The sequence below is a fragment of the Salvelinus namaycush genome, chromosome 21 (assembly GCF_016432855.1).
Source record: "Salvelinus namaycush isolate Seneca chromosome 21, SaNama_1.0, whole genome shotgun sequence".
NCBI lineage: Eukaryota > Metazoa > Chordata > Actinopteri > Salmoniformes > Salmonidae > Salvelinus > Salvelinus namaycush.
In genome coordinates this window covers 21,728,933-21,740,984 of record NC_052327.1, presented here as the reverse complement: position 1 = coordinate 21,740,984, position 12,052 = coordinate 21,728,933, and the positions used below count along the sequence as shown (strand labels likewise).

At 42.7% G+C, this 12,052-nt stretch overlaps 1 protein-coding gene across 2 annotated transcripts; it reads left to right on the top strand.

Moving 5' to 3' along the window:
* The first annotated feature begins 5,017 nt into the window (after positions 1–5,017).
* On the top strand, positions 5,018–11,331 carry ccdc135 (coiled-coil domain containing 135). 2 transcript variants are annotated; one of them, XM_039017362.1, is made up of 18 exons: positions 5,018–5,308; positions 5,986–6,131; positions 6,367–6,541; positions 6,699–6,824; positions 6,941–7,135; positions 7,285–7,443; positions 7,557–7,775; positions 7,906–8,028; positions 8,215–8,287; positions 8,448–8,576; positions 8,811–8,939; positions 9,163–9,392; positions 9,563–9,781; positions 10,003–10,113; positions 10,234–10,344; positions 10,429–10,623; positions 10,830–10,969; positions 11,118–11,331. In XM_039017362.1, the coding sequence occupies exons 2-18, from the start codon at positions 5,986–5,988 to the stop codon at positions 11,200–11,202; spliced, it is 2,565 nt and encodes an 854-aa protein (XP_038873290.1). In that variant the 5' UTR covers positions 5,018–5,308; the 3' UTR covers positions 11,203–11,331. The 2 variants fall into 2 exon arrangements, with proteins under 2 accessions (XP_038873290.1, XP_038873291.1); XM_039017363.1 differs by having other exon boundaries at positions 5,976–6,131; positions 9,566–9,781.
* The last annotated feature ends 721 nt before the right edge of the window (positions 11,332–12,052 follow it).

Here is a 12,052-nt window from a genome sequence, read left to right as displayed (position 1 = left end):
GATTATACCAAACGAAAAATGTAGAAGAAAAAAAGTTAGATTGTTTTCTGAATATCATATTTTCATTATCACGCAATACATGTTTTGGCTTTTTACAATGTTATATCAAATATTGGCCTGTTGATATAGCCAATGCATTTTTATAGAGGCTACGTCTACAATTAGCCCTTATTATAACCTACACACAGAGGTTACATTGGGACGGGTCCCCCTGGGCCCGAGACCTATATGACCCAAATGATAGCCATGTAGGCTGAGCTGAGACCCGGAACCTGCTTTGGTTCTTTGAATTATATATTGAAAAATTATTGTCCACATTAAACATTTCCACAGTCAAAAAAACGCGTAAACAACATCACAATTAGACAACCCCATGGTGGAATAGTTTAACTATTCAATTGTTCCGCCTGTCGCGTTCAATCCGAGAAAAGAATATTAATCTCGAGGGGCATTCAAATTGCGAGTGCCGCACAGGGGAGAAATATGCATACCCAGTCATCATTGTACATTCTTAATGCAGTCGCAGGAAAACACACTTTTCAAAGGAGTTGTGAAGGCCACTGTTAAAAGAGGAGGATCACGGAGCTTTCTAGTGTTACTCGGCTACACTTATTTCTTAAATCCAATAAATTAGTTGGCTAAAATGCATCATTTTAGAACCTGAGTTTTCAGCAGCAGCATGGTTTATTCGCTCCCCAATGGCGTTGAATGCATATGGAAGACCAGGGCTAAATGTAACAAGGGTCAGCTGTAACAGGTCGGCCTAAATGATATTCACAGTACATGATCCTTGGTTGGCTGAGTGCCAGTGGAAGGTATCAAGTAATCAATATGGTGCTAACTAGCAACAAGAGCCTAATGTTTAGACTTTAGAGTTCTTATCTAGCTAATGATTAGCCTAATAGGGTAAATGCAGATGGGAAACCCTCAAGTCTATTTATTTATAACCACGATGCTTCATCAGGTGACAATGAGTATTGTTAAATAGCACACCTGCCTGGTAATATGGACCAATATGTTAATGGATCATTTCTGGAGGGGAAATTATATTTTAGATGTCAGCATCATTTTTATTTTTATTCATTTTGGAGTCGAATGTCCTTCAGAAAAGTAACCTGAACTGATCTTCTCACAGTCATTCACCCCCCAAAATTGTACCCCCCCCCCCGAAAAATGTAGTACGGCTATGCCCTTTCTTGTGGAGATAACTGGTTTGGTTACTTATTATTTTACTTTTTAAATTGTTGGCCCATTTTTTTGTTACATGTACATTCTACACACATTTTACATACATTGCATTTTTTGCACAGTAGTTCCATAGCAAGAATAGAATTATTTGATATACATTACATCTGGATAGATAGTACTTAAACACATTGGGTAACTTGTGGTAAAACGCCACCCTCTTAAGGGAAATTTCTATTTTCTGACAGAAAAAAAGCAACATTTGGTAAGATTTACAGTGCATTCGGAATGTATTCAGACCCGTTGACTTTTTCCAAATTTTGTTACGTTACAGCCTTATTCTAAAATTGATTAAATAACTTTTTTCCCTCATCAATCTACACACAATACCCCATCATGACGAAACATCATTATGGGGTATTTATATAAGTATTCAGACCCTGTTTCTATTGATCATCCTTGAGATGTTTCTACAACTTGATTGGAGTCCACCAGTGGTACATTCAATTGATTGGACATGATTTGGAAAGGCACACGCCTGTCTATATAAGGTTCCACAGTTGACAGAGCATGTCAGAGCAAAAAACCATGAGGTTGAAGGAATTGTTTGTAGAGCTCCGAGATAGGATTGTGTCGAGGCACAGATCTGGGGAAAGGTACAAAAAAATGTCTGCAGCATTGAAGGTCCCCAAGAACACAGTGGCCTCCATCATTTTTAAATGGAAGAAGTTTGGAACAACCAAGACTCTCCCTAGAACTGGCCGCCCAGCCAAACTGAGCAAACGGGGGAGAAGGGCCTTCATCAGGGAGGTGACCAAGAACCCGATGGTCACTCTGACAGAGCTCTAGTGTTCCTCTTTGGAGATGGGACAACCTTCCATAAGGACAACCATCTCTGCAGCACTCCACCAATTAGGCCTTTATGTTAGAGTGGCCAGACGGAACCACTCTTCAGTAAAAGGCACATCAGCCCGCTTGGAGTTTGCCAAAAGGCACCTAAAGGACTCTTAGACCATGACAGGATTCTCTGGTCGGACGAAGCCTGAATGCCAAGCACCACGTTTTGAGGAAACCTGGCACCATCCCTACGGTAAAGCATGGTGGTGGCAGCATCATGCTGTGGGGATGTTTTTCAGCGGCAGGGACTGGGAGATTAGTCAGGATCGAGGGAAAGATGAACGAAACAAAGTACTGAGAAGATCCTTGATGAAAACCTAATCCAGAGCGCTCAGGACCTCAGACTGGGGCGAAGGTTGACCTTTCAACAACACAACGCAGGAGTGGCTTCGGGACAAGTCTCAATGTCATTGAGTGGCCCAGCCAGAGCCTGGACTTGAACCTGATCGACATCTCTGGAGAGACCTGAAAATAGCTGTGCAGTGATGCTCCCCACCCAACCTGACAGAGCTTGAAATGATCTGCAGAGAAGAATGGGATGAACTCCCCAAATACAGGTGCACCAAGCTTGAAGTGTCATACCCAAGAAGCCTCAAGGCTGTAATCGCTGCCAAAGGTGTGTCACGTCTACTCCTGCTCCTCCCCTCCGGTGTTCGACGCCGCCGGTTTACTAACCACCAGTCCTGGCATTCATCATTACGCGCACCTGCGCTTCATCATTAGGCACACCTCAACTCCATCACTTCACTGATTACCTCCCCTATATCTGTCACTCCCTTAGTTCAAATCCCCAGGCAGGATTGACTCTGTCTTTCATGTCTGTACGCTACTCGTGTGTCTTGTTTTGTTACATGTTCCGTTTATTATTAAACTCACCACCTGTACTTGCTTCCCGACTCCCAGCGTCTATGTTACAAGATTCTTCAACAAAGTACTGGGTTAAATGGTCTGAATACTTATGTAAATATAATATTTCCTTTTTTTATTTTTTATACATTTGCAAACATTTCTAGAAACCTGTTTTTGCATTGACATTATGGGGTATTGTGTGTAGATTGATGAGGGGAAAAAACAGTTTGATCCATTTTAGAATAAGGCTGTAACGTAACATAATGTGGAACAAGTCAAAGGGTCTGAATACATAGGGGCAATACCAGAATAAGTTATCTAAATCTCTTAGCAGCTAAATTTGCAGAGCTGAGATGGTTGTATGCCCTATCTATCTATATATATATATATATATATACACTATATGACCAAAAGTATGTGGACACCTGCTCATTCGAACATCTAATTCCAAAATCATGGGCATTAATACGGAGTTGGTCCCCCTTTGCTGCTATAACAAACTCCACTCTTCTGGGAAGGATTTCCACTAGATGTTGGAACATTGTTGCGCAACTTCTTTCTATTCAGCATTAGTAAGGTCAGACACTGATGTTGGGTGATTAGGTCTGGCTCGCAGTCGGTGTTACAATTTGTCCCAAAGGTGTTCGATGGGGTTGAGGTCAGGGCTCTGTACAGGCAAGTCAAGTTCTTCCACACCGATCTTGACAAATTCTGTATGGACCTTGCTTTGTGCACGGGGCAATTGTCATACTGAAAGAGGAAAGGGCCTTCCCCAAACTGTTGCCACAAAGTTGGAAGCACAGAATTGTCTAGAATGTCATTGTATGCTGTAGCGTTAAGATTTCCCTTCACTGGAACTAAGAGTCCTAGCCCGAACCATGAAAAACAGCCCTAGACAATTATTCCTTATCCACCAAACTTTACAGTTGGCACTATGTATTGGGGCAGGTAACGTTCTCCTGGCATCTGCCAAACCCAGATTCTACCGTTGGACTGCGAGATGGTGAAAGCGTTGTTCATCACTCTAGAGAACGTGTTTCCACTGCTCCAGAGTCCAATGGCAGCGAGCTTTACACCACTCCAGCCAACGCTTGGCATTGCGTATCTTAGGCTTGTGTGCGTGCGGCTGCTCGGCCATGGAAATCCATTTCATGAAGCTCCCGACGAACACTTATTGTACTGATGTGCTTCCAGAGGCAGTTTGGAACTCGTTAGTGAGTGTTACAACTTAGGACAGACGATTTTTACACGCCACGTGCTTCAGCACTTGTTCTGTGAGCTTGTGTGGCCTAGCACTTTGTGGCTGTGCCATTGTTGCTCCTAGACGTTTCCACTTCACAATAATAGCACTTACAGTTCACCGGGGCAGCTCTAGCAGGGCAGAAATTTGACGAACTGACTTGTTGGAAAGGTGGCATCCTATGACAGTGCCACATTGAAAGTCACTGAGCTCTTCTGAGCCATTCTACTGACAATGTTTGTCTATGGTGATTGCATGGCTGTGTGCTCGATTGTATACACCTGTTAGCAACGGGTGTGGCTGAAATAGCCAAATCCACTAATTTGAAGGGGTGTCCACATACTTTTGTATATATATTGTAACATTCTGTTGGTGGAAATATTTTTTTATAATAATTCAATTGAAAAATTACGTTTGAAATCAAGTGTTGTTTTGCACATTGGCAACAAAAAAAACTTAGTAAATTCTTGCCAGCAGCACAGTTACAGTCACACATTTTTTATTGAACCTTTATTTAATTAGGCAAGTCAATTAAGAACAAATTCGTATGTACAATGACAGCCTACCAAGAGGCAAAAGGCCTCCTGCGGGGACAGGGGTTTGGGATTAATTCCCGAACCAACTAGGTGAAAAATCTGTCATTGCCCTTCTGTAAATCGCTCTAGATCAATGACGTAGATCTAAATATATATTTATAAACCATATAACTGATAGGCTATATTTTTCTATTTATGACGATTTTTATTCATTTGTTTACCCAACTTTGGTATTTAATAAAGAGCAGACAAACATTTCCTACCTTCTCCCTTTCCACTTGCCTCCATTTTTGCGGTAGTCTAATGCTTCAATCAGTTGGTTTCATTTTGGATAGCGCACACATTTCCATATATTTTTGTTAGCTGCACATGTGATATAACTCCACATTTCCTATTAATAATATCATTAACAAATATAATTAATTAAATGTTTGGCTACTTGGTTACTTTATTTAATCGACCATGATTCCGAGAATTACATCTCTATCTGCGCGAAGTCTTGGGTAGGAACCCAGAATTGAACACGTCAAACAATTTCCGTTACTATGGAGATAGACAGTAAACTACAGGCAGACGACAACAAACATCTTGTCTAATCCAAGTAAGGTAACCGGCATAAAGAAACGTTTATCGTTCTCAATAAACTGTTTAATCTTGTGATAGTTGCTATGTACAATATTTCTTCATAGAAGTTTGGAAATGTGTTATTCTCTGGATTGCGGATGTCTGTCACCTGTTTGGTAGCTAACGTTAAACGCTGCTAGCTTTGCAAGCTAGCTCTCGTTAGCTCACATGGATGTTGACGTCAACTAAACTTCAAAATAGGGTGCGTTCGTAAATTGCCTCCAGTGTGTCAGAGTGCGCTCTGGGCCGTTCGTAAATATAGAGCGTTTTCAGATTGTCCGTTCATAAATTTCCCCCAGTTTCGCTCTCGGAGCGCACACTGGACCGAGGAGTAGGGTTGATCCGAGCGTTCAGAACTCTCTGACGTTTTATTTTTAATGTTATCTAGAGCGTTAGTGACTGTTACTGCTGCTAGCAACAATTTAATTAATTGTTTTTGCCAACCTTTACGGACACCTGTCATATTCAACGGCCGTTGCGTGTTCGTAAATTCATCAGTTATTCTGCGCTCTGGCACACTCAAACGAGTGCTCTGAAATCGGATTAGATAGCCAAAATTAATTTACGAACGCACCCATAAACAGCCCACTATATTAGTTATGAGAAAATGTGAATGTTAGTTATTGATATGCCTAAATAAATAGCTGTTTCTAGATGGAGGTAAAACCTAAAGTGGAGTCTGACAAAGAGGTTGCCATTGGTGAAGCTGAAGAGGATCGACAGGATGAGGTTAACGAGGACCTGCTTAAACTAGAGGAGACCCTCTGCAACATACAAATCACCCCAACACCGTGTTCCCTGTGAGTTTACTTTTGTTACACTTTTGGTCATGTTTAACTAGGGCACATGGTTATTGATTCATATGGCTTTCTACCAAAAATTATAAACATACAGGATGTTTACGTTCAATGTCATGATTACTTGCACAATGACTTAGAGTGCTCTCACATACATACATCATTTTATTGTATTCACATACTTACTACATGCTTAGACAGCTGCATCAACACTCATGCTAAAATCCAATCCTAACAGGCCAGAACGGGCACAGGAGGTTGACCTGTCCCAATACCCAACCTCTTATAAAGAAAACTCCCCACAGGAAAAGCTGCTGCTTGCCATCGCCGACAACTTCAGCTGCCAGTATGTGCACCTTTACCCTGACCGAAAACCCCTTCTGCTGAGCCCACTCAATGAGTGTGGAGTCCAGGTAAACTCCACAACATTCACAATTACACTCACCTTTGACTTTGTTTTCTCTGTGACATGTTTGTTGTGCACACTGACACCCATACTTCCTATGTTCCTCCAACATCCCATCTTTGAATGGGCATTTTTGTCACTCACCTTTCTAACGGCCAAAATAGAAATTTGTGAGTACAACCTTGAGGCCCACCTTGCTCTCATACCCGGAGCTGTACAGCTGGGAGGGATGTGCAAGCTTTGTGTCAGAGTTCTTGTCTTTAGAGCCACTGGATCCTCCCATTGACCCGGTAAGGGAGAGAGACATCTCTTCGCTTGTCCTAAAAATGATATAATACTAATAGAAGATTTGGTGCATTTACTTTTGTATATAAGAGACGCAAGGAGTAATGTTCTTTATCTCTAGCCAAGACACCTCTACTCTCCAACCTGGTTGATGCAGACTCAGAGTGGCTCCTGCTTTGATTTCTCTACTCTGCTGTGTAGCCTGTTGTTGGGTGCAGGCTACAACGCCTACTGTGTTAGTGGATACGCTGTGAAGGAAATGTGTCTCCTCAACCAGTCCCTCCAGGAATGTCCCCTACTGGTTACACATGTTAAGGTGAGTGACCTATAGCAACCTGGCTACACGGCCTGTACATTGCCCTCCAGTACCACTGAACCGATATATCTGCTTTCATTTCATGTTCAAATTACAGTATTTAATTTCACTGCATTTCACTGCATCCGTCCCGGGTTTGTGTGTTTCAGGGAAAGGCTACTGAGCAGAAGCGACAGGTGAAGAAGTACTCAGTGAAACCACCACGGGACCTTCGCAGTGGCTTTGAGCAGCGTCAGGAGGAACGCAGACAGGCTGATGCACAGGCTATCCTCCTGAAGAAACAGCAGGAGGCAGAGAGACTCCAAGAGGTATGGAGGCAACTCCAGAAACACTCTCTGAGAAACAAATTAATTGTCAATGTATTGTCCCTGTTTGAGCACAGGTTATATGTCTGTGACTGTCCCTTTGTTATGTGCCTAAGGAGCGAGAGCGCCTACCCCCAGATCCCCTGTTGGGCCTGCGGGTCCACTGCTGGGTTCTCATTCTGTCTGGCAACCGGGAGGTTCCAGAGAACTTCTTCATTAACCCACTCACAGGGAAGAGTTTATCCACCACAAACAAATGCTTCCTGGGCATAGAGAGCATCTGGAACCATCAGAACTACTGGGTCAACATGCAGGACTGCCGGTTCGGCTGTGCGGTTAGTAGTGCCCTTTTGTCTGTGACAATGTGATTTGTACTGTATGCATGTACTACATGTATTATATCTTGCTCACAGAGTTAGTGACAAGGTGTTTTTGAAATTGGGGAATGACTGGATGTTTTTGCAGGAGATGAATTTCGACCTGGGGGATGCGGTGAAGTGGGAGTATCTGCTCTATGGCACAACTGGCCAATCTCTGCTTCTCATCCCTGACATGAAAAAACAGCAGGAGGCAGAGGATGATGAAGAGGTGCATCCCAATCTCGCACTCCCTCGCTCACTCTCTTGCTCAACTCTGCTCTGGTGCCCTTTACCCTTGATTCTGCACACCCTCTATGGCATTGACCGTGTGGGAATAAATAGTGAAATTCATGCATGGGTGTATATTTGTGCTATGATTTACTATGAGCATGTGTACTTTGTTGTTTTTCTGAAGGAAGAAGTGGATGAGCCCAAGTTGTTTGAAATGCCTCCATCCTGGGTGAATCAAATCAACATCTCACAACAAGGTAAGTCATTCATTGCTTTACTCAGCCTCATAATCTTACAGAACTAACTGGACCTTCTGGCATGGATTAACCAACCTAACCCAATCTCATGTCTCCTATCCTTATCAAATGTTACATGCTCCATCTGTCTGGCCTGAGTGACCTTTGTGACTTTGTGCAGACATGGAGACACGCTGCCCTGGGGGCATGAAAGTTATCCAGTATCGGAAGGCCAAGCTGGAAAAGTTTGCACCCTACCTCCTCCCGGATGGTCTTGTGACACGCTTGACCTCTTACTCAGACCTCGACTGTGAGTTGCATATTATTGACATATTGAGTCATGGTGCTGTGATTGCCTAATATGTGTTATAGTAAAAGTCCTAAATGTGGACTGATAAAGCCAGCACACTGATAAATGATCAGCAATAATGTCTCCTCTCTCTGGTGTCTGAACTCTGACTTGAGTCTGTCTCTGATTAATCTATCTCCTACCTCAGACACTGACTCCCGTTCCCTCCTGTCCCCCTCTGGTGTATTTCTGTAGGTACCCAGCCCAGCACTGTGAAGGAGTGGTACCAACACAGGCATGACCACCTAGAGGAACGGGAACTGAAGAAGACTAGCAATGTCACTATTGAGCATTTCAGACCTGGACGGAGCTACGCTTTAAAATGTAACTGTTAGAAAATTGGACAAAGTGGAAAAACAGTAACTGTAACTTGAACCCACTCCCATAAGGGCTACATGACTCTGCCATAATCATGACATAACAGCTAGTGTCAGCTTATGACAACTGCCTTAACCGTGTTACAACATTTACATCAGATAATGTATCTAAACATGTAGACAAAAGTGACAAGAGTGCATACATGACAAATGTGTGTTTTGCTGTCAAGCCCACAGGTATATTACTATGACTACAGAGACGGAGCGTCAGATGGACTTCTACAGCCATGCCCGAGCAGATGGGCTGGCCAGACGGGTCGAGATGCCCTTTGAGATGACAGAGACCTTCGAGGATCGACCAGACTTCATGTACCATCGTCATGTTGTTTTTGGCAAACGTGTCAAAGTGTTCGGCCCCAGTAATACTGAGGCACCTGACCACGGGCAACGCCCTTTACAGGTAATACTGCTTACATTACATGATAATAATTGGTTGCACTACAATTCAAACATAACTCCGTTTGGGTAAACTTAACACCACCATTATGTGTCATATACATGTCTGTATCACTGGAAAATATATGGTTAAACATTTGAACATCTTTGATGATATCTCCGATGGTCTATGAGAAGAAGGTGGTGGAACGATTCAATCGAGACCGGTCCAAGCCAGCCGGGGAGGACGTAGCAGAGCGTATCTTTCTAGTGTCTGAGGACAGGATCCAAGTGACATACCACCGGGAGGACGACCAGATTATTCCTGCTTGGAGAAACTTCATAAAGCCCAGAGATTCAGGCGATTCCCAGAACCCACACTCCTTCACCCCTCAAATGGCCTCCACTTTCCAGGTCAGACATCACTCGGGACAATAAACAGTATCTAAACAACAACCAATTCACATTCATTTACAACTGGCGCCACCATCAATTTGAGATAACATATTCTTCTGTTATTTGTTTTTTTATTTTTTTATTTCACCTTTATTTAACCAGGTAGGCAAGTTGAGAACAAGTTCTCATTTGAGTGAACTAGGGTGTTTTTCCAATTGTTTTTATGTATGTGCATTCAGGTAGATCCATTTGAGAAGCCCAGTAAGAATCTCTTTCTGTATGAAATGCTAGTCCATATGATGAAGGAGGAGGAGAGCGTTGCTCTCAGAGTCAAGGAGTCTGAAAAAGAGGTATGCATGTGTTGTGTGGGTACTCTGGCATGAATTGATAGACCTTTTCCAGTACGTCTTGAAATGAGAGAATTAGAAATGTAGTTGGTAGTGCTAATATGCATTTGTATTTTTGCTTAGGTGAGGGCGATACTGGGTGTTAGGGAACAAGAAGAGAGCAGTATTGAGCTCCACATCTCCATCTACAACACAGCGAGAAATGAGAGAGCACGCTGCCACCGAGAGGCATTGGTGAGCATCACACTCTCTTATCATAGAAGACTGACTGACCCTCAGGAACCTCCTTAACCTAATTCCTCTCTAACTTATGTTCAGGAGCGGACGGCCAAAGAGGAGCGTCTCCGACAGGAGGAGAAGGAGCTGGACTTCTTAGCACCGCTTCTGGCCCAGCTGGGTGACCCAGAGAACCTGACCAGACAGGCTGCTCTACAGCTGAGGAATGACTGCCTGGCTGACCTGAAGCAGCGGCTCATTGATAAGGCCAACCTCATACAGGCTCGTTTTGAGAGGGTATGTCAAAGCACAGGATAAGTGGAATAAAAATAACAAATAGTTTTGTAAATATCTGTACAATAATGTTAAAATAAACAAAAGAAGCAAAGGTTCAAGGTTTGGGAATACTCCTGGTAGAAAAATAATGGTTTAATTTTGATGGGTATCTCTATATTTTGTAATGTTTCTCTATTCATGTATTGTAATGCATACTGTATGTTTAGGAGACCCAGGAGCTTCAGCAGAAACAGCAGTGGTACCAGAAGAACCAGCTCACTATGACCAAGGAGGATGAAGATGAATACCTTGCCTACTGCTCTGATGCCATGTTCAGGATCCATATTCTCAAACTGCGTCTGAGCAGGTAAGCACTGAAAAGTTTCAGTTTCAAAGCCTTGATTTACGATTGATACAGAAATTATTTCACGACTGGGCTTTAGTATAGACGTTTACATACTTCAATAGTTCTTTTGATGGATTATTTGTGAAGGATGACTTGGGTTGTGTTTCAGGCATAAGGACAAAGCCCCCCAGAAATACCTGGCTCTGGATGAAAGACTGAGACGAGACCCCAGACTGGCCAATCACCTGTGGTGATAAACATGGTCACGTACAGCTCCCTAATCACATCCTTCCCCCACTCCATAATCTGACACTCCTCAATTTCTCTGTTTTGATTAGGTATACCACCACTCAAAGCAATAAACTAGTTTTATATTAGTGATATTCTGGCTCTTAATCATTTTCATCATGACTATTCGTTTCAGCTTGACAACGCGATTGACTGGATGTTTTTGTTAATCTGGATTGAGTTCATTTGCCATGGCTCTATCTTGAACTTTTCAATAAAAAATGGTATCCAACAATATCTTCCCACCCACATAGTGAGAAAGCCAACCAAGGCTGTTTTGGTCATGGTTTTGATGTGCAGTTGTGAACTGCACTATCGGAGACGTAAACTAAACCTCGCCTCTCCAGCAGGCGGCACTAGTTGGATCACGCTGTGTGCTTTTGTTAGAACACCACCTATTGGAGTGAGGAGGTGGTGCCTGCTACCAGCCAGCTTGTCATCAACAACAGAGAGGAAGAAGAAGAGCGAGGCCCAACAGGTGGCGTCTTTTCGTTGTTTCGTCCACAAAGCAAGGACTTTTTGTAGGTCAATGAGTGTCAAATTTCGGTCTACAACAAAAATGTATGGCTTATTTGCTACGTGAGATTTATTTGATCGAATAGAAGTTTCGTAATGCTTAAGTTGTTACGGGTGTACTGATATAAGTAGGACATGTGACATCCCGGTAACTTTAAGAAAATAACACTATATTTTGAGATGTCTATGCATATTCATGACATGATGCTAGTAGCATAGCATCTCTTTCCATTGAATACAGGTGGTTGACGTCAACAACCCTTATTGAATATTCAAAACATAATTTGAATAATGAAATGT